Source organism: Merops nubicus, unplaced genomic scaffold, assembly GCF_000691845.1.
Source record: "Merops nubicus isolate BGI_N331 unplaced genomic scaffold, ASM69184v1 scaffold719, whole genome shotgun sequence".
NCBI lineage: Eukaryota > Metazoa > Chordata > Aves > Coraciiformes > Meropidae > Merops > Merops nubicus.
This window is the reverse complement of record NW_008628788.1, coordinates 1-19,132: the sequence shown is the minus strand read 5'-3', so window position 1 is coordinate 19,132 and position 19,132 is coordinate 1. Positions and strand designations below refer to the sequence as shown.

At 40.3% G+C, this 19,132-nt stretch overlaps 1 protein-coding gene across 1 annotated transcript in view; it reads right to left on the bottom strand.

Moving 5' to 3' along the window:
• The window catches only part of SYNJ2 (synaptojanin 2), a 60,779-nt gene extending 52,184 nt beyond the window's left edge, over positions 1-8,595 (bottom strand). Inside the window, exon 1 of the mRNA XM_008946744.1 lies at positions 8,514-8,595. Within this exon, the coding sequence (XP_008944992.1) occupies positions 8,514-8,556 (43 nt within the window). The 5' untranslated portion in view covers positions 8,557-8,595. The remainder of the gene's footprint in view (positions 1-8,513) is intronic.
• Positions 8,596-19,132: the final 10,537 nt, after the last annotated feature.

Genomic DNA, 19,132 nt, shown 5'->3' with positions numbered 1-19,132 from the left:
GCTGAAGCTGGGTATGTTCAGCCACTCAGAAAGTTTCAGTATTATCAGTTCTTGAGATTTTGCTTTTTAATGTCACAAGAGCATATATGACTAGCCGACTACCTCAATTATCACTAAAAGAATTCCAGGTCTCATGGTTGTGGAGCAAAATGTGAAACTGTGAAGCATCTGAACTTTGGGGCCCCAAAACTAAAAGATAAATTTTGAAGCTTGAGAACAGCACTGTAAACAGATCTTTCATACACAGCAGGACTTCAACCTCTCTTCATTCTCTCTGAAACGATAAAGTAATTAAGAAACAGAAGAACAATTGTTCTGAAAACACTGCTTTTGCTAGGAAGAAACTGTTTGATTCGCTTAAATTGACCTCTAATGGAGACAACGTCATCCTATTCACTCCAGTCAGTAAGAAAAGGTGGAAACAAGCCAACATTTATTACTCTAGCATAGCAGAAACTACAGCTGACCTGCCAAGAGCAAGCTAATAAGCTAAGGGCACAGTGACAGTCTGGGACAGCATGGCTCCAGACACCAAAAGGGAACGCTTTGTAGAATCATTCTACAGCCCTCCATGGTGGCCCATTGTCCAAAACTGCAGACCAACTCGCGCACAACTATTTTTGTTTCCTGAATCACCAGCAGGGGAGTCCTTGCTTCCAGATGACAGGCTGGTTACACACACTGGAGTTAGGGATGGGTTTCAGCAGGGCCGGAGTATTTGCGTGGGCACGTGGGACTGGAATGGCAGGACAAGGTGGGAGATCAGATCTTATTCATTCTGTTCTGCTGACTCCAGTTTTGCAGAAAGGCCAGTGTAGGTGGTATTTGCTAAAAAGCCCTGTTCATCACATTTCTTTCTGCAACAAGGGTATGCTTTGTCTTCTTTCTTGGGTGTTTTTAGGAAGTACATCTTCTGTACTTTTCTAGATGACACTGTATTGGAGAGTTAGAAATACATAAAACCTGACAGTTTATTCCTCCTTTGCACCTGAATGTGCATAATTATAAAGGATTAAGAGTAGGAGATACATCAGGTATCACCATGGTAGTTCATACCTGACTATATACTGTCTTGCATCCTCCAGAAGAGGTGAGGAGGAGGTAGCTGCCTGTCAGGATAGCTAATAGCTTCTACGACTTCGTTGAGACAATGCAAGACTGATCAGCTCAAAGTATACTTCACTCATGAGAATTTGGAAGCAATGTATAGAAACACTATTAATATGCCACTATTTATATCAGTCAGCTTCAGGGACTGAAAACAAGTAGTGACAGACTCAGTGAGCTGGCTGGCTGGGATGTGAAACAACGAAGACAAGCACTGTCATTGCCTTCAGTGACCTTAAACTTTCCTAGAGGGTTCAGAAGAGATCAAATGAGGAAGTCAACATTAAAATAGCCAAATGGCTCTGTCCTTCAAGGGACTTGTAAACAGCAGAAAATAAACTAAATTGCTTTGTTCAGATCAAATTAAGGAAGCAATGAGTAGGAATAATGAATGACAGAAAACCCCATCAAAACTAACAGGATCTTGCTAACCCTTAGCAGAGATTCTTAGACCCCTTTTACCGCCTCCTTCACTCAACCACTCACTGCCCAAATGGCAGACACGTCTACACATGCAGAGGTCCAACATAGCTCTTCCCCCAGATCACTACCTCATGAGCTCAAAAATAGTAATCACAGCTAAGAAGCTACTGCATTGTCCCTGAACCTGGAGACTGATGGCTCTCTGAAGCTGTAACCCTCTTTCCTGCCACCATGCAGTAACCTTACATGGAAGGGCTGGCTGGCATTGTTCAGCTGGACAAGAGATCTTATTGCAGCCTTTCAAAATATTAAGGAGGCTTGTAAGATGGAGAGAGACTTTTTACCAGGGCCTGTGGTCACAGGACATCAGACAACCGCTTTAAACTGAAAAAACATATCCAGTCAAAACTTACAAGGAAGAAATTTTTTACAGTGGAAGTGGCAAGACACTGGAACAGGTTTCCAGAGAAGCTGTATATGCCTCATCCCTGGAAGTGTTCAAGGTCAGGTTGGATGGGAATTTGAGCAACTTGATCTAGTGGAAGGTGTTTCTGCCCATGGCATGGAGATTGGACTACATGATCTTCAAAGGTCCCTTCTGACCCAAACCATTCTGTGATTCTATACACAGAAGAAGTCTCTTTACAGTACTTCAAATTATGGAGCAATCTTCATTTACTTTTCGTTATGACTTTGAACAGAGACAAGCTGACAATGGAGCTCACACAGCCTAGAAAACTGGAGATAAAGGAAGGCAAGAGACAAACCGATTTAAGCTATGATAAAGCTAGCTTGCTTTGCCACTTCGTCCTCCTAGACTGCTCTGTGAGCTGAGGTGGTCTTCAGACCAACTCCAACCTCTCTGGTTTGCTTACATCACTCAGGATATGCTGCAAAACAGCCAGAATGCAGAAACCCTAAAATACCACAGCCTCTGCCTATCACAAATTTCTCCAATTCTCTGCCTTGGAAAAAAGTCCCAAGCCCCATCCCCTGATATCACTTTCATCCTAGGTGGTATTTTGAAGGTGACCTTCGGAATGAGCTCTGGGATATCACTGCACTGTCTGCAGGAGGAAGATCCTTACCTGATATGCACATTGCTCTTGGCACAGGGAGCAAGCTAATCACAACATCCTACTGACAGCGCTCAGGCCTGAGCCCTGCCCCATTTTTACTCCCAACACAGATGGAGCCACAGTCCTGAGCAGAGGGAAGGCTCCCGTCAGCCTTTCACTGCTTCAGAACCTCACACAGCAAAATTAACGATACCAGAACATCACTCCATGGCTCATCTTTTAACCATGTCTCCATTAAGGTCTTAGAAATTACCCACCACTAAGCTATACACAGTGAAACAAAGCTCTCCCCGTCTTCCCTTCTTTGCCACTGCCATCAGTTTGTGTCTGGGAATCTCTTTTTTCAGTCCTAAACCTTTTTTCCTCACACCCTTTCCCCTCAGCCAAGGCTGTGATGTTTTAAAATATGTTGAGAACCCCATTAGACAAGTTTGTGATGGGAATTATAACTGTGATGCTTCCACTCATGCTTTCACTTCAGCATTTTGTCAGACTGAAAATGCTATTCCAAGGAATAAAACAAAAGCATTACATACCCAAGCAGTACCTAATATGGCAGAAACATAACATCACCAGCCACAGGAAAAATGCTTCTGGCTTACCTGCCAGTCGCTGAAAGTCTGATTATTATGATGGATATATTAAAGCAAAGAAACAGTCCTTCCAACCCTGACAGATTCTGATCTGTTTTGGCAGAGGACTTTGGAGCCCTGGTGGCTCGGTGGTTGGACTTGATGATCTTGGAGGTCCCTTCCAACCTAAATGATTCTATGATTCTATTCTACTTCTAAATTCAAACTTTAAAAAGTCAAAGTGGTTTCTTTGCTGGTATGTAAATGTCAACAAACCATAATCTTTCCTGTTGAAAACAGATACTTAACATGAAAACAGCTGTATCAACCATAACCCAACCTAAACGCACTTAAATTTAAGGGTAGAAATTGCTTAAATTGCGTCAGTCGGGATGAATACTGCTATTGGAGCAAGTAATTTTTATAAAAGGCAAAATTAAATCAACTTTCTCCATTTCTAAAAATTGCCGATAGTTATTTGGTAATTGTTCATTCATTGCAAGGAAAATAACAGTCTTCGCTGACAAGAATTCACTGAAAAATTCTTTTTGTTCCTAAACAATATATTTTTATTATCCAGTAAATCTCACAAAAGAATGCAGGAAGTTGCATTCCTGGTTTACTACACCCACCCTCCCAAAAAAAAAGGAACCACAATAACAAACAAAGAAAAAAATCCTGCTAACAATACAACATGGAATTTCCTATAGTAGGTGGATTTGTGAGGCCTTGACACAAGAAATATATTTTTTTCTAAATTAAATTGATTTTGCTGAGCAAACTGTGAAAAATAACATAACTTTAATGAAATAGATCAGATTGAAACACCCAGACACTCCTTACAGCTAGAAGGTATTTCCTCTTAGAATCAGAGAACCCCTATGGCTGGAAAGGACCTCCAGGATCATCAAATCCAACCTTCCTCCCAACATCTCCCTAACCACTAGACCATAGCCTCAAGTGCTACATCTACCCATTTTTTGAACACCTCCAGGGACGATGACTCCACCACCTCCCTGGGCAGCCCGTTCCAGTGCCTCACCACTCTCACAGTGAAGAAATTCTTCTTAATATCCAGTCAAAACCTCCCGAGGCATAACTTAAAACAATTGAGGCTATTCCATTAATTCCCATCATCCTTAACTTTTCAGAACTGCAGCTCACTACCATTTCCAGCTCTGTAATTATATTAAAAAAAAAAACTACTCCTTTCAGTTTTCCAGAGAAATTCTTTTTATGCAAGTAGCATGTGAAGTACCAGAGTCACACCAATCACAACAAAAATACATCAGATAGTCCAGCCAAATTCACCTGGCAACAGCAGCATCAGGAAGCATATTATGGGGTTGCAAGCTTTAAAAAGATCTAAACAGTATTCAAAGTATTTATATTTCTTCTGTCCAGAGTAGCAACAGCAACATGGAAAAAAAAAAATCCTAAAGCCATGAAATAAACAGTCACCCCTTAAGTGTAAGCTCAAGTCAGTCAGGAAGATGAGTTTTAAAATGCTGTCAGTGCCTCCTCAAGATCAAAGGGAGACTTAACCCTAAACCAACTCCCTGAAGTCAGTGGCCCCTGCCAGTACTACCACTGCAGCCAGTCTGCAGAGACACCCTGCTTGCAGGAGATCCCTGCATATCTGAGTAGGGGACAGGCCAAACTCCACTCTTGTTTCTTAAAATAGAAGCCAAACAGTTCTTATCAAAAAAAGTAATGGAAGTACACTAGGTGGAAAATCTATGGTAATTTCCCCTTCATTTCATGTGTGGTACAGTAGCAGAAAGCGTGTTATATTCAGCTGACAGCTGCAAAGTGCATGATGAATAGGGCCAGTACTAAGGCAAGTAAAAAGCAACCAAAAAATAGAAAACTTTCTCCTGTGAAGTGATTCATGCTTTCTACAGCAACACATCTATGAAAAAAGCAAGACCCACCTATAGTTCTAAAGAAAAAAAAAATTCAAAAACCTCAAAGCTTATGGACCAAATTTTGATCTCAGATAGATGGTATAAATGTTCATGCCTCATGACCAAGATCATTATCTTGGCCCATTACAGTTATAAATCACTACAACCATCTTTAAAGAGAAATTTAAAAGAAATCTAAGAAATGTTTTTCTCACAGTGGTATGTGGTAAATGCCTTTTAATCAGGTTGCACAAGGGAGGTAGAGGATGGAGAACATTTGGCATAGAAACAAGACAATTTGCATCCATTTTTAAAATGTTCTTGTGAAAACAACTGCCTTAATCCAAGCTGAACGGGAAGCGCAGTTCTGGTACGTCACACCCTACATAATAAGCTGCAGTTTCTGTATCTACCCTATCTACATGACTCAAGGCAATTGTTTCCCCTGCAGTTTATGGGATGACTTCAGTGTTGCCTATTATGATCTGCAGTGAAAAGGAGCCAATATTCAATTCTTATTTTGTCCTTCTTAACTGTAAATATTTCACTCAAGACTGCCTTTTGCTTTTAAAAATTAATTTGCTCCAGTTTTTGCTCCTTTTCCATTCCAATACAGTCATGCCATTGCCTTATGTTCCCTCAGCCTGTTCCAACTCCACTCCACTTTGTAGTCCACTGAAAAACAATTTGCAAGGTATTGTTGCCTCTCCTTTGCCTTCAAAATTAGCAACAGAACACAGCAGAGGAGCAGATTCTAACCATCTAGCTGAAAATTTCTGAGGAAATCTGTAACAGAATTATGAAAAGAACCACAATTTTCCAAGCTACAGGTTTAGTCTCAAAGATACTCTTTCTCCCTCTTCTAAATACAATTACACTGTTAGGAAATGTTCTAAAGGAATAGAAAACAGGTGCTTCGTTGTCCTTTTTGCCTTCAAAATGTCTTTCTTTCAACTACCCACTGGATGCGCGCAAGAGCGAGAGCATGTACGCAGTCAGATGAATTCAGAATGCCTCCCCAAATACAGCAGCTCTATTAAACTAAACAACCTCTGTGGTGCTGGTGTCAAAATACTACTTTATATATGTTCCCCTTCCTGACAACACATCATCTAAACCAAATGCTGCAAAGCCAGCTCTTTTAACACTTTGCTTAAGATGTATTTGCCACTGCTAGATCTTCTTTGGCAGCAAAATCTTGGCTGAGATACAGCTCAGAAACACTGTACAATTCATTCTGCTGCCATCCATCTCACAAAAGAAAGCAGAAGAACTTAGTGAGTCATGTTAACAGACATAAGTACACAGAAGCAAATGCTATTACTGGTGGGAAACATTAACTTTGTGAGTCAGTTTCACATATTTCATCTACTTTCTTGTGAAAAGCACGATCTACTTTGGCAGGCATACAATGTGATTTATTTGGATTCCTAAGTAGTGATATTTACGGATTAATTAAAGTGCTGAGAGACATCTTTCACGTCTTGAAAAAAAGTCTCCCCTTCTGCTCTACAAATACACTCTTCTAATATCCCAGTGGAATGTACTTTCACAAATATTTTCAGTTAATTTAGTACTTACGGTCTGCAGGTTTCCAGCAGTAAGAAAAAAATACTGACACCCCTAACAAAGTCTATGTGACCACTGATGCTCAGGGAACAGCTGACCAGTTATGCCTTTGTTTGCAGCTGCTAAAATGCATTATATAAAAAAGAAAAAAAAAAAAGTTACATTGCATTCCTTCCTAGTGTTAACCAGCTAAAGGGATGAAACTTACATATATGTAAGATGTAAGATCTAACTGAGACTGAAAAAATAGTGAGATATCAGACAATACAATTGTCTCTGCTTTTTGAAACATGTTCAGCAGCAGAAAATGTTTGCTTACCATTACAGCATGACCCTCCTGTCTTTTCACTCTATCACGACTAGAAGTTAGCATCCAGTTGTTAACTTTTTTAATCTAATTACCAATAAAATTTTTAACAAACCCCTTCCAAAGGAAGGCCTGTACCACAATTTGTAATTTAGTATTAGAACAAGACAGAGTTGAAGTGACAAAGCTCAAAGAGGAAAAAAATCTCACTCCAGTAACACTGAAGTCGCTATTGTTGCCGGTGTTGTTCCAAAAGAAATAAAGGTAGGGGAAAAAGAAATAAAAGGATAAAAGAGAAAAAATAAGGCTGAGAATATATGACACCCCATTTGAAATTATTCACCTTTTAATATGAAGACTAAAACTGGATATATTTAGTGCCCATCACATAGAAGAAACTACCTTCATCTGCAGCTTGAAGACCTTGAATTCAATAGCTACATTCCCTTACTATTACAACAGGATTCATTACACTCCTATGAAGAAAAACAGGCCCAAGTGCCAAGAAAAACTAATCACAAGCCCCCCATATTTAATTACATTAACAAATTGATATTAGTCTCAAAGAAATGCTTAATTAACTCCACAGGAAACAAAACAAACAAAAAGCCCATTTTCATTCTAAAAGACTAGATTGGCCTACAGTTTTAAATCATGACACAGAAATCTTTAAGGTTCCAGTCGCCTCTTCAGATCAATCCCAAGTCATATTACTCAAGCCATAAAATAGTAAGCAAGCTATAAAAAGATACTTACATCTACTGGTCTAAGTACACCCGTGCTCACATCACCACTGCCTTCATTCCTTAACCATCCATCATGTTTATAGAAAACAGTCTTGTCATTCCTCAAAGTCAAAATTAAGGCTTTCTCTAAGACCACCATGGGAACAAGGTTTTTTGTTTTAATATATCTTTTTCATCAGTGAATTTGAAGTCTGCTGTGTAAGGCGACTATTACCTTCAAACCAATGACTACGGTGCTCTTCCTAAAACATAACTGTTTCCATTAATATTCCTGTAGGCAAGTTCTTTGTTAAATCAAGATTCCCAAACCATACAGAAATTTACAGGAATGACAAAAAGTTCCCCGATTATAATAGTTGAAGTCAAAGGTCTGCTTCTGCAAATCTTTGTCTATGTGTGTTACCCAGGTAAAGGCAACTGGGCATTACAGCAAGGACTGGCAGTCTGTAGCACTGCAGTCTCAGATGCCCATGATTAATCAGTGTTTAAACAAGATCCTTAAAAAAATCTAAGATATTATTGCTTGCCTCTGACAACTGTGGTGAGGGAAAAAACTAGCAACTATCTTCTGGCAGCTAAGAATGTTAGACAAAACAAAAGCGAGAAAAAATCCAAAATTCTTAGACTATCATTTAGTGATATGCGTTTGGCACAGTAGAAAAAGAAATGGATCTTTTCCAGCCTGTACTTAACAAGGTGTAATTAGCTATCAGTTAAGGAACTGGACAACTTTAGCCATCTGTTGCTGTGTTTTAGCATTGTCTGGGCATTTTATAATCTCATCCATGCAGGCAGTCACTTACCAATTTTAAGCTGAAGCTCTCCTAAGCAGCCATAAGCATCCATGAGTTTTTCATACTGTCCTTTAATTGCATCCTTTTCTTCTGGAGCTGAGAAACAAAACAAAAAAAAAAAATGCAGCAAACCTTAGTCTATAAATTTTTCAGACTGCTATTGCCTGCACTAACACTCCCCAGTTGATTTCACTCAGTAAACAAAACTACGGTACAAACTTTTAGAGGTTAACTAATAGTTTACAATCTTAAGCTCTTAATAAACTTCAGCAGTTAAAAAAAAATCTGAATCCTCTGAGCATATAAAGGACAAACTGAACTGCCTGCAACGGATGATAGAACACAAAAGAAAGAAATGGATTTCTGTTTATAAACCTCAAGAGGCAAGTAGCTCAGTGACACACATAGAAAACAAAAAAATATCCCATGTATTGCTGACATTGTGAAATGAAGGAAGGACAACTCGCACAATTTCTTAACAGAGGCAACACCTGAAGGAAATCAGAACACGTCTCAATTTTTGCACCCATCCCAAATAAGAAAGAGCTATTAATTTTTTCTTAATTGTATTTCTACTAACAGACTTTCACAACTTACCTATTTTGCTTTCTTAGAAACACTGCGTGAATCAGGAGAGACTAGTAAAATGCTGATACCACACACACCAGTGAAACAGAACATAAGCAACAGGAAGAGGAGAAAGGGATTTTTCTTGGATAACATAAACCTCTGGACAGTAACAATTTAAATATTCTGTAACAGCATCTCTTAAAAGCTGAGACTCTGGAAGCTCAGCTCTCTGGCACTTCAAAAAAAAAAAAAAAAAAAAACCAAAAAGAAACAACCTTCACCAAAAATAGTTGACGTAGACTATAAAAACGTTTAATTTTTAAAAAGACTCCCTGTCAAGCCTTCCTTACATATTTTTAAAAAAATATATTAAAAAGGTAATGTTCCACTTTCCATGGCATCTTCACTGAGTAGAAAAGAGTAGCAACAACATAATGACTTTTTCTTAAATCTGTTCTCTGCCTTAAAAGCTTATTACCTCTGTTCCCTTTAAAATTAAAAAGAAAAACCATAAAAAAACATTCTTGCTCCAAATATTCCACCTTTAGGAAGAAATTGAGAACGACACAAACAGCAAGAGATTCAGATCTCAGACTGATAGAGGAGCTCACGAACTTGCAGGCCAGGCACAACCTGAAAGCTTTTCAAAGACACCTTGAAAGCACGGTGATACTCTTCAAAACAGAATTACGGGTTGGAAAGTGGGCTGTAAAAGTGTCTGGTAAGAACACGCTCCAAAAGAATGGAACTTAATTAAACATGGAAACAAGCAGCACACAACTCATGCCACTAACAGGAGGAAGCACTTGACTCTGGCACGTGCAGAAGCCAATGAAGTTTCCCAGGTCAAGCCAGTGGCATCACACACGCATCAGCTCCTGGCACGGGACTTCTCCAAACACGCAGACACACAGCTGCGTTTCGCCAGCAGTGGCCCAGGATCACCCTGTCCTGCCAGGCAGGCCACTTGATAGGAAGTTTGCCTGCACAGTAGCAGCAGTCAGAGCACCAATACCAGCCTGGGAGGGAGGAGCAGGCCCTGAACACAAAGCTCCAGGACTCCGGGCTGAGTTGCCACTCTTTTTGGCTAGCTAAAAACTTGCCAATATCTTCTACCACATGGAAGATTCTGTTATTTATCCTAGGGTTCACTTTGCTCCCTGAAGCGATTTAGACTCAAAAAACCAAAACAGCAATAAAGTGATCTTTCCTTGACACTTCCATGCACTCTCTGAAGATATACCACGCTCTAAAACATCACCTATGGATAGTCCAAGAGGGAAGGAACATGCCAAACGGACACAGCTAAGCTTGTGGGTCATGAAAACTGAGAGGTCAGAATGTTCTCATGCACACAGACCAAATTTGTGTGGCAAAAAAAAAAAACCCAAATTATCAATTTGTTATAGATACTGATGGAATTGGAAGACTCCTAAGCCACTGTACTCCTCAATGTTGCACAAACTTCAGAGATGCATCATGAGCACTGCCACTTTGTGTGGGCCAGTACAGGGGCCTCAGGCAGCAGGGGCCACACGCTGCACCCCCTCCATAAGGGTCCATGTGACTGGAGGGATGACTCCTTCATCCCTCACAGCATCCAGGCACCACAGCACTGCCTCGCTCCATGCCCTGCCAGTGAGATTTGCCTGCCTCGTGCAAGCGAGGATTCAGGCACCGTCCTTCCAGCACTGGGAGGTCCTAAGCCAGATTCTGAAACACCACGGCAATTTTTTTTTTAATTTTTTTTTTTTTTTGGAGGTGTTGGAGGATAAGAAGGACTTGCCAACAACCATTATAAAAAAGCAATACATAGGAAGGATGACTGAAGTGTGACTTCAAAAATGACACTACTGCAGAGGCAACTTCAGCCAAGTTCATATCTTATTATTAAAAGAAATCTTTATAAAGCCTAAAAATTGATTGAAATCTCAAATAACAGTTATCAAAATCTGGTCCGAAACATCTCCTGGAGCACATTCACAAACAGTGCTAGGACACAAGACCCAGAATCAGTGAGAGTGTGACCAGGCAGAGAACAAAAGTAACTGATGTGCGGCTACTGCCTTTGCTGCCTGAAGAAGACAGTTAAGGGGGAAAACTACTACAAAACCCTAAAGGATTGTTGAGGAACAGGGAAAATATAAACCATATCTGACAATTTCCAACAATATGGAAAATATTGTTTTAGCAACAACGTTTGACAGCTAGATGTGTCCAAAGACATAGCACTTTTCTAATAACAAAAATTATTTTCTTATTTCTCTGTTAAATGTTCCAAAGTCAGGGGTTTTATTCTATCATGGCTTTTATAAAAACTCTGAAATGCAGGGACAGTGAGAGTAGTCTGCTTGAAAATCTAGGATGAAGATGGGATGTTTAATTATACCCTGCTCACATGTAAAATCCTTACTTTTTCAAGCCAGATAGCTTGAGATACATACGTATATATATAATTAACGCACCATACTCCTACAAAAGTTGATAAAACTCACAAAAATATTTTCTACTTGGAGAACAAGTCCAATTTGCAAATATATAGTGCATTTGTTTACCACTTAATAATAGCTATAGGTACTTATGAGTACACACAGTAATTGCCAAACTCCACTAAAGCCTTCCATTAATATTTTTAGTAATCTTCCCTTCCACTAAGCACATAATTGAGTATCCACCCCTCTGCAATAATTACCACAACAGTGTTGAGCTCATAACAGCTTTACAGACCTCCATACTGTCTGCATTCCTCAAGCACTTTTCTTAATATCAATTATGTAAAAGCTCCTGATGTAAATTATATATAAGGTTGGCACGCTTAAATTTTAACCCTTGCAAAACAATATGCACCCAATAATTCAGTGAAACTAAGGTAATATAAGTGGTCTTCTTCCATACATAAAATATTTCAGAACCAAAGAAAAACACAAGAAAAACCCTCTCAGTACATATACCACATGGCTTATGCAAGTGTGATTTCCTGCTTGTAAAAGCTGCAAATTCAATTTAACAGCTAGCAAGAACTGGCCAGATGTAGATGGACACAGTTTCCTTCATTCAGCCCTTCCTTAGGGCTGATCCCCCAGTTTTTTAATCAACACAACTCTCAAATACAATGGTGCCTAGAAAGGTCACTGACAGGAGGGATGGGGCAGAAAGGCACCATAGTTCCAAATCCAACATTGAGGAGCTCTTGAAAAAAAAGAGTCTGGGACCCAGTTACAGATTCTGGCTCTCCTCTCTTTCTTAAGCCTGATTCTGGAAATCTTTAGACACCTGCCTAGCTGCAGGTTCCACAACACAGGTATCTTCTCAGGCATTTCTAAGTCCTTTTAGAAACATGGGTTTGATGTGAGACCTCACTTGGAGTATTGTGTCCAGTTCTGGGCCCCCCCATTTCAAGAGGGACAGACGTCTACTCGAGAGAGTCCAGCGAAGGGCTACGAGGATGACTGGGGGACTGGAACACCTGCCCTATGAGGAGAGACTGAGAGACCTGGGGCTTTTTAGTCTGGATAAGACTTAGGGGGGATCTAATTCATGTATATAAATATATGAGGGCTGGGTGTCAGGAAGGAAGGGGCAATCTCTTCTCACTTATGCCCCGCAATAGGACATGGGGTAATGGTCACAAGCTGGAGTACAAGAAGTTCCACCTCAACATGAGGAAGAACTTCTTTACTGTAAGGGTTCCAGAGCACTGGAACAGGCTCCCCACGGAGGTTGTGGAGTCTCCTACCTTGGAGACTTTTCAGACCCGTCTGGAAGCTTTCCTGTGTGACCTGCCCTAGACTAGATGGTCCTGCTTTGGCAGGGGGGTTGGACTCAATGATCTCTGGAGGTCCCTTCCAACCCCTAACATTCTGTGATTCTGTGATAAAGTCTCAGTACTTGTTTCTTTTATTTGTGTTGTTTGGAAAGAGGTGTGAATTTTCCCCAGAAAGCAAATCTCTGTAATCAAACAGAAATTTCATACACACGCACAAAACCACAACAAACAAAAGACATGAAGGGAAAAAAAAAAACCACATATAGAGTACCATCAACATCTTACCTACAACTATGTCCAATATCTGGTATTACATGAGTGTAGAACTAACTTGCCTCCAAATTCTGTTTTCTGTCATCCTCAGACATACTTAAAGCATTCTGTTGTATTTTAATTTAGTTTCCTTATCTTTCATCACTCAAATCTTTCTGTTCACCTTCAGTCCAAGCTACAGAGGAATTATGCAAGTTATACTGTATTCTGAAATACCACATAGGTCAAGCAGAGACCATCAGAGTTGAGAAGAGGTCTGTGGTCAGAGTTCCTGTTAAGAGAGTCTGGAAATTCAAAATATTACACAATGTATTTACCAATTTTCTAGAAAGTGGTATTTCTAGTTGAAAACACAGCAAACAAATTAAGAAAGTGGCATTTTGGAAAAATCTGTTCAATAGCTTCCTGTATTAGATTGAAAACATTCTGTTTCTAGGGAAGGATTAGGTTTTAATAGCTGCATGTGTATCTGTGAGTATTTTCATTCACAGCCAAGGAAGAATGGACTCATAAACCCACCAGGTTTCTACTGCCCAGTGCCATGGTCTGCTGGCAGGCAAGAACATAAAGATAAGAGTACTTTATTTCTCTGGAGCTTGACAATTATCTTCATGTGGTCCCTGTCATATATTACATATATTAACACAGAAACTTATTGTCACTACAGACATAAACCACCAAACAGAATTTATACATTACAACCACTAACAGTTTCCTGGCATACATAACAAGTCTTGTATTCTACACTCTACATCTATAGCAATATACCTTGCCTCTTCTGTGTACTCAACTTCCATTTCAAAAACAGCACGGGAGTTGTAACACACGCTGTTCCTATAATCTGTAGCAGTGAATTGCAGCCCAAAAAAAAAACATAGTTTGGAAGGAAAGCAAGGCTTGTACTCCACAAATTATTACTACTACGAGTTTTGTACGGACCCACAAATGCAAAGCATTTAAGCACCACCTAACTACAGAAAACTTCATAAAAATTTGTCACTTGCTTATTTTTTTTAAACTTAAACGAGAATTTTGATGAATACAGCTAGAATAGTAAGATTAGCTATATAAATATTCTGACAAAATAGTAAAAAAGAGTCATGCTGTAAGGCTCATTATTTTGGATAGCGTATAGTGGTTAGAAATACAGCACAGAAACTGCATTCTGTACAAAGAAAAAAAAAAAAAAAAAAAAGACATGCAGGTAAGTAATGGCCACTTTCTGGTTTTGCATCCCTTCCCCTGCAAAGCTGTACCTGACTCCACTCAGCCACATCAGAGAACCACACATATACCTGCTACTGAGGCTGCAGAGGAGGCACAGAGCTGCTCTGCAGAGTGTACACACCCCGCAACTCCATACAGGTTTGTCTATAGCACAGGCTTACTTCCCAGATCTGGGAATGACAGTCTGGAGGAAGAACTTCAGCCATATTTTCAAAAACATACACTGTATCAGCTTCAAATTTCAGTGTTTTCAAAAGACCATGTATGGTCATTTAGGATCCACTGTAAGAGGTGTTGTACCAACATTTAATAAAATCAACTACAGAAACAAAGTGCTTACCAAAAAAAAAAAAAAAATTCTGAATCCTTTGGCTCTGTCCTTGCAAAAACATATTTTTTATAATTTTTAACAAATTTCAATAGCAGAACACTGCTGTTGACATCACTTCACTGAGATGACCTGCTCCAATACAGTTAAATCCCTACATTTTCAGCACTACAGCCTTAGTTTGGGTCAGCAACTACCTTGACAGCAGTTCAGAACTGCCTTGTACAGTTCATTTCATCTATAAAGTGTTAAAAATTGTAATGCATTAAAAGTAGGAACAGCATTTGTGTCTATACTTCCTCTTGTACAAGCAAAAACTTCTGAATCAATTACAATTTTTCTTCATCCTTCACGACTCTATATTTCCTCCACAGAATCTAATTATCAATGTTCAATTTCAGAGAACTCCTGGAAGAATTGTTTCAGGCTGTCACTCATCCCTCTGGAGATGACTGACACTTCAGGATTGCCAGTGGCAAAATAAGCCTCACATAAAATGCACTGTTGACTTCAAAACAGTCCATTCTACCCTCCACCCTACAGTGACATCATGAGAAGACGAAGAAAAACTCTCATGTCCAAAAACACTATGTAGTTTATGATAGAACAGAAAACTGTTCTGTTGATGTTACATCACTATACAATTAAGTTAAGGGGTTTGGGGCTATGTAGCTAGGTTTCTTGGTATGACTTGATTCCTTGATTTTTCCAAAAGTTTCTTAGGTTAGATTTCCATTACAGCCTGAGTGTTCTCATTTTATAAACTGCTGATATCTCAATTAGAGATCCCCATAATACTTACCCACTATTGACATGAAATGTGCAAATATTTTTGAAGTATTAAATCTCTGTATGAAAAAAAAAATAATTGAGCTATAACAAATTTACAACTAAAATTGCAATCATAATCTTTGTAATGTAATGACAGAGGAAGAAGTATAAAAGTCACCCATTCACAAGTCAGTATCAAATTTTTAGTTTCCATATTTGAAGGGGTTTCTGTTAATTATTAGTTTGCCAGATGTTTATGGCCTATACGGGAACTGTGCTTACACAAGTATTTGGTTTTGAAGATTTCCTTTCTGTAACACTATTTCTTCTGGGATGATTCTCACTCCCTTCTGCCACTTGAACTAGGTTAAATTCAACATTTACATTTCTTCTAGTGCAAAAGTATTATAGAAGCACTTGAATTTCCAAAGAAAGTGCAGATGTCATGCCTGTTTAAGGGCTGAGACACTTGGTAGTTATGGTGTCCTTGTTTGGGATAGAACAGAACTAATTCTGTTCAGTGATTTTACTCTGCACTAAAGCTCTTCTAATTAACTGCACTTTCTGAAGTCAGCAGCATGTTTTCTCAGACAGTGTCTGCTTCTAGCGGCGATAACGCTCCATGTTTAGACTTACTGCCAGGGACTGGTGTGCAGACCAAGGTCACTGCTACATCCTGTGCACCACACGAAGGGGGGCAGAAAGGAAAGACCACACCTGCAGGGAAGAGCAGGCAAGGCAGGTGACCCTAAATTCACCAATGGGGCATTCCATCCCATATCCATCGTATTCAGTATAAAGCTGAGGGATCACGAAGGTCACACCCCTTCCTTCCTCTCTTTTGCTTCTTGTTCAGTGGCCGGCACGTGAGGACGACTCGGTCCATCTTGCCTTTGATCCCAAGCCCTGTGTTCCTGAACTGAGTTCAGAATCCAGTTCCTGTACCCCGTTGCCATCTCCCACTGAGTCCAGCCTGGGACCTTTCGCTGGGGCCTGCTCCACAACATCAGGGGTGCCGGTGACATATTGCCATCGGGGAGAGCTGTGTTTGATACTGGTTTTGTATATATTCCATTTTATTATTATTATTTTCATTAAAGAGGTTTTCTTTTCTAATCAATAAGTCTCTCTCCCTTATTCCTTTTCTCTTCCCCTTTTGGGGAGAGAGGGGTTAACAGAGAGCATGTTACAGGTGTGGGGGCAGTCCTGGTCATCTGGAAAAAGAATAATGACTAAAATTTGTTCTCAGACCTTCATTTTCCATCCACAATTATTCCTCTCTGCAGTTCTGTTGGTACAAGGCTGCTATCACAAAAGTGCAGAAACTGTTGTACAACTTAAGCAGATCCAGGTATATATAGCTGCTTTTAATTAATGTGCAGGTTTCCATAAGGCATGGTCACCTAATTCCTCCTCACCACAGGCATGCAGTTTTTTTAAAAAAAAATTGTTTTAGAAATGGAAAATAGACAGAGAAGCCAAAATTAACACTGTCCTAGGGCTAGTATGTCTGAGACCACACATATACAAAGTTTTGTTAATCTTCCACTCAAGTGTTCTATGGTAAGTAACAAGCTTAGAGACTGGAGAAACAAACCAGAATTAATGTTGCTGTTACCAAGCTGGCTGTGGAGCCTCCTCTTCACAATTCTTGTAAATTTACCATCACAATACCTGCTGCTGGTTTTCCCTCCTTTTCTGGTCCTTTGCTGCCTAAACAGAAGAAACGAACTGAACAGGCTCAACTAGATAAACTAGCTCTTCCTACAATATAGGAACTGATCCAGGCAGGAAAAGAAAAACCAGATGAAGAGAATGACAACGTTATGGATGCGGAGTGGGCCAGATACCAACATGTACATGATTTAGTTATCTCAAGAGGTGACACTGGACTTTCAAAAGACACGGCAAGCAGCCTTCCACACTAGCCACCAGACAGATCACTCATTCAGAACTCTTCTAACACATGTTTTAGAAGAGACTACATAAATTCTCTAATCATGCTTAGCTACAGCAATTCAAACAGGGAATAGCAACACTGGGGGAGGAAAATCTATCGTAAATTGACAACTCCCTTAATTAGTGAGACTGCAAATAGTCTTTCCAATTACTGGGCACACAAATGGCTTGTGGTCATTAGATAAATACTAACCTCTCAATTTTATTCATGCACACTGTCTTTAGGCAGTGGAACTGCTTGTAGCAGAATAATGAAATACAGACCCAAGCCCACAGATATCAATGAAGAGCTTGAATGCAACATGTTTCTGAATCAGGGAAAGGGAGTAAAATGCTGCTCAGTACTACCAGACTTTTCACTTTGTCAGTCCATTGAAAACTGACACAAAAAGAAAACCTAGAAAAATGTAACTCATTCATGCCCATTACTACTAACGAATTTAGCAGGAAACTGAACCCCCAAAGCATCACACAAAATGAAATGCCAATAATTTTATTTTTTTTTAAAGTGTGGCAATAACAGATCTTTATCACAACAGGTGAAATCAGCTGCCACCTGAAGACCTTTTGGCTTTCTTCATCCATAACACCCCCAATACCTGAAAATCTGGCATTTTAGTCTGGATGTCTTGCCATCATACATGATGGAAAATACAGCTCAGTGGGCTCAGATCTTGAGCTGACATTGTGACTGATGCTCTACAAACCACAACATACATACAATTCTTACTATGAAGAGTTCACAGTTTATGTCTTCCCCTTTTCCTTCAAATTGAATTTGAGCTGCTTGAACACGGATCCCTGAAACAGTATGAAGCGTCATGACTGCAGGAACAGGCCACTATTACCCAAAAACAATTTAAGAACACAGCACAACCTGCTACCCTGCGATACTTTTTGCACCTTACATTCTCAGTCAGCTCATTTTTCTGTCTGCCTAATATTAGCATTACACTAACTTGTGGGTAGCAAGTATCAAAACACAAGATGAGACAACCCTGAGCACATTTACAACTTCTGCTGCCCCAGCTGAGCCCCAAGCTCTGCCCGTAAGAACCAGACACTCACATAACCATGTACCGTGCAAACCACAAGGGCAGGTACGGCACCACAGCAAGAAGACAGGTTTTCTTTATGGGACATCTCAGGTGAGTTATCCAAAACAATCTCTGCTCTGAACTGGATGTCTACACTGGTGTTTAGCACCTGATGCAGTTGAACAGACATTTCTTCAAGAGGTAGTGGGCCCCATCCCTTTAGCTGAACCCTCCTCTGCAGACAGTGAGGCTCCTACAAGGCTGTAGAATACAAGTCCTGCACAGTGAAGGTGCCCTGAGAGAAGAGCCCACAACCAGCAGGCGGACAAGTGGCCTCTCCTGCTTTTTCTACCCCGGCTGCTGGCGAGGCGGCCGATAGCATCCAGAGCAGAGAAAGAGCTGGTCAGACACGGATCAGGCCTGGGGTTGCACGGGGAGGGGATGCTGGCTAACCCTCCATGCACGGCATGGCACCGGGTGTCACCCCAAAACGGCAGCAAGTTGGCAGGCCTGGGAAGACTATGCTGGAGGCCGGACTTTAAGGTGAAGCGAGCGATGTTCCTCCGGCCTGAGTCCTGCTGAGCCCGGGTCCGCGCTCTCCCCGTCCCCTCTCCATGACCCATTCCCCGCCCCAAATTTCCTAGGTATCGGGCGCCGGCACCCACTCGGAGGCAGGACACGAGTCCCTCGGGCAGTA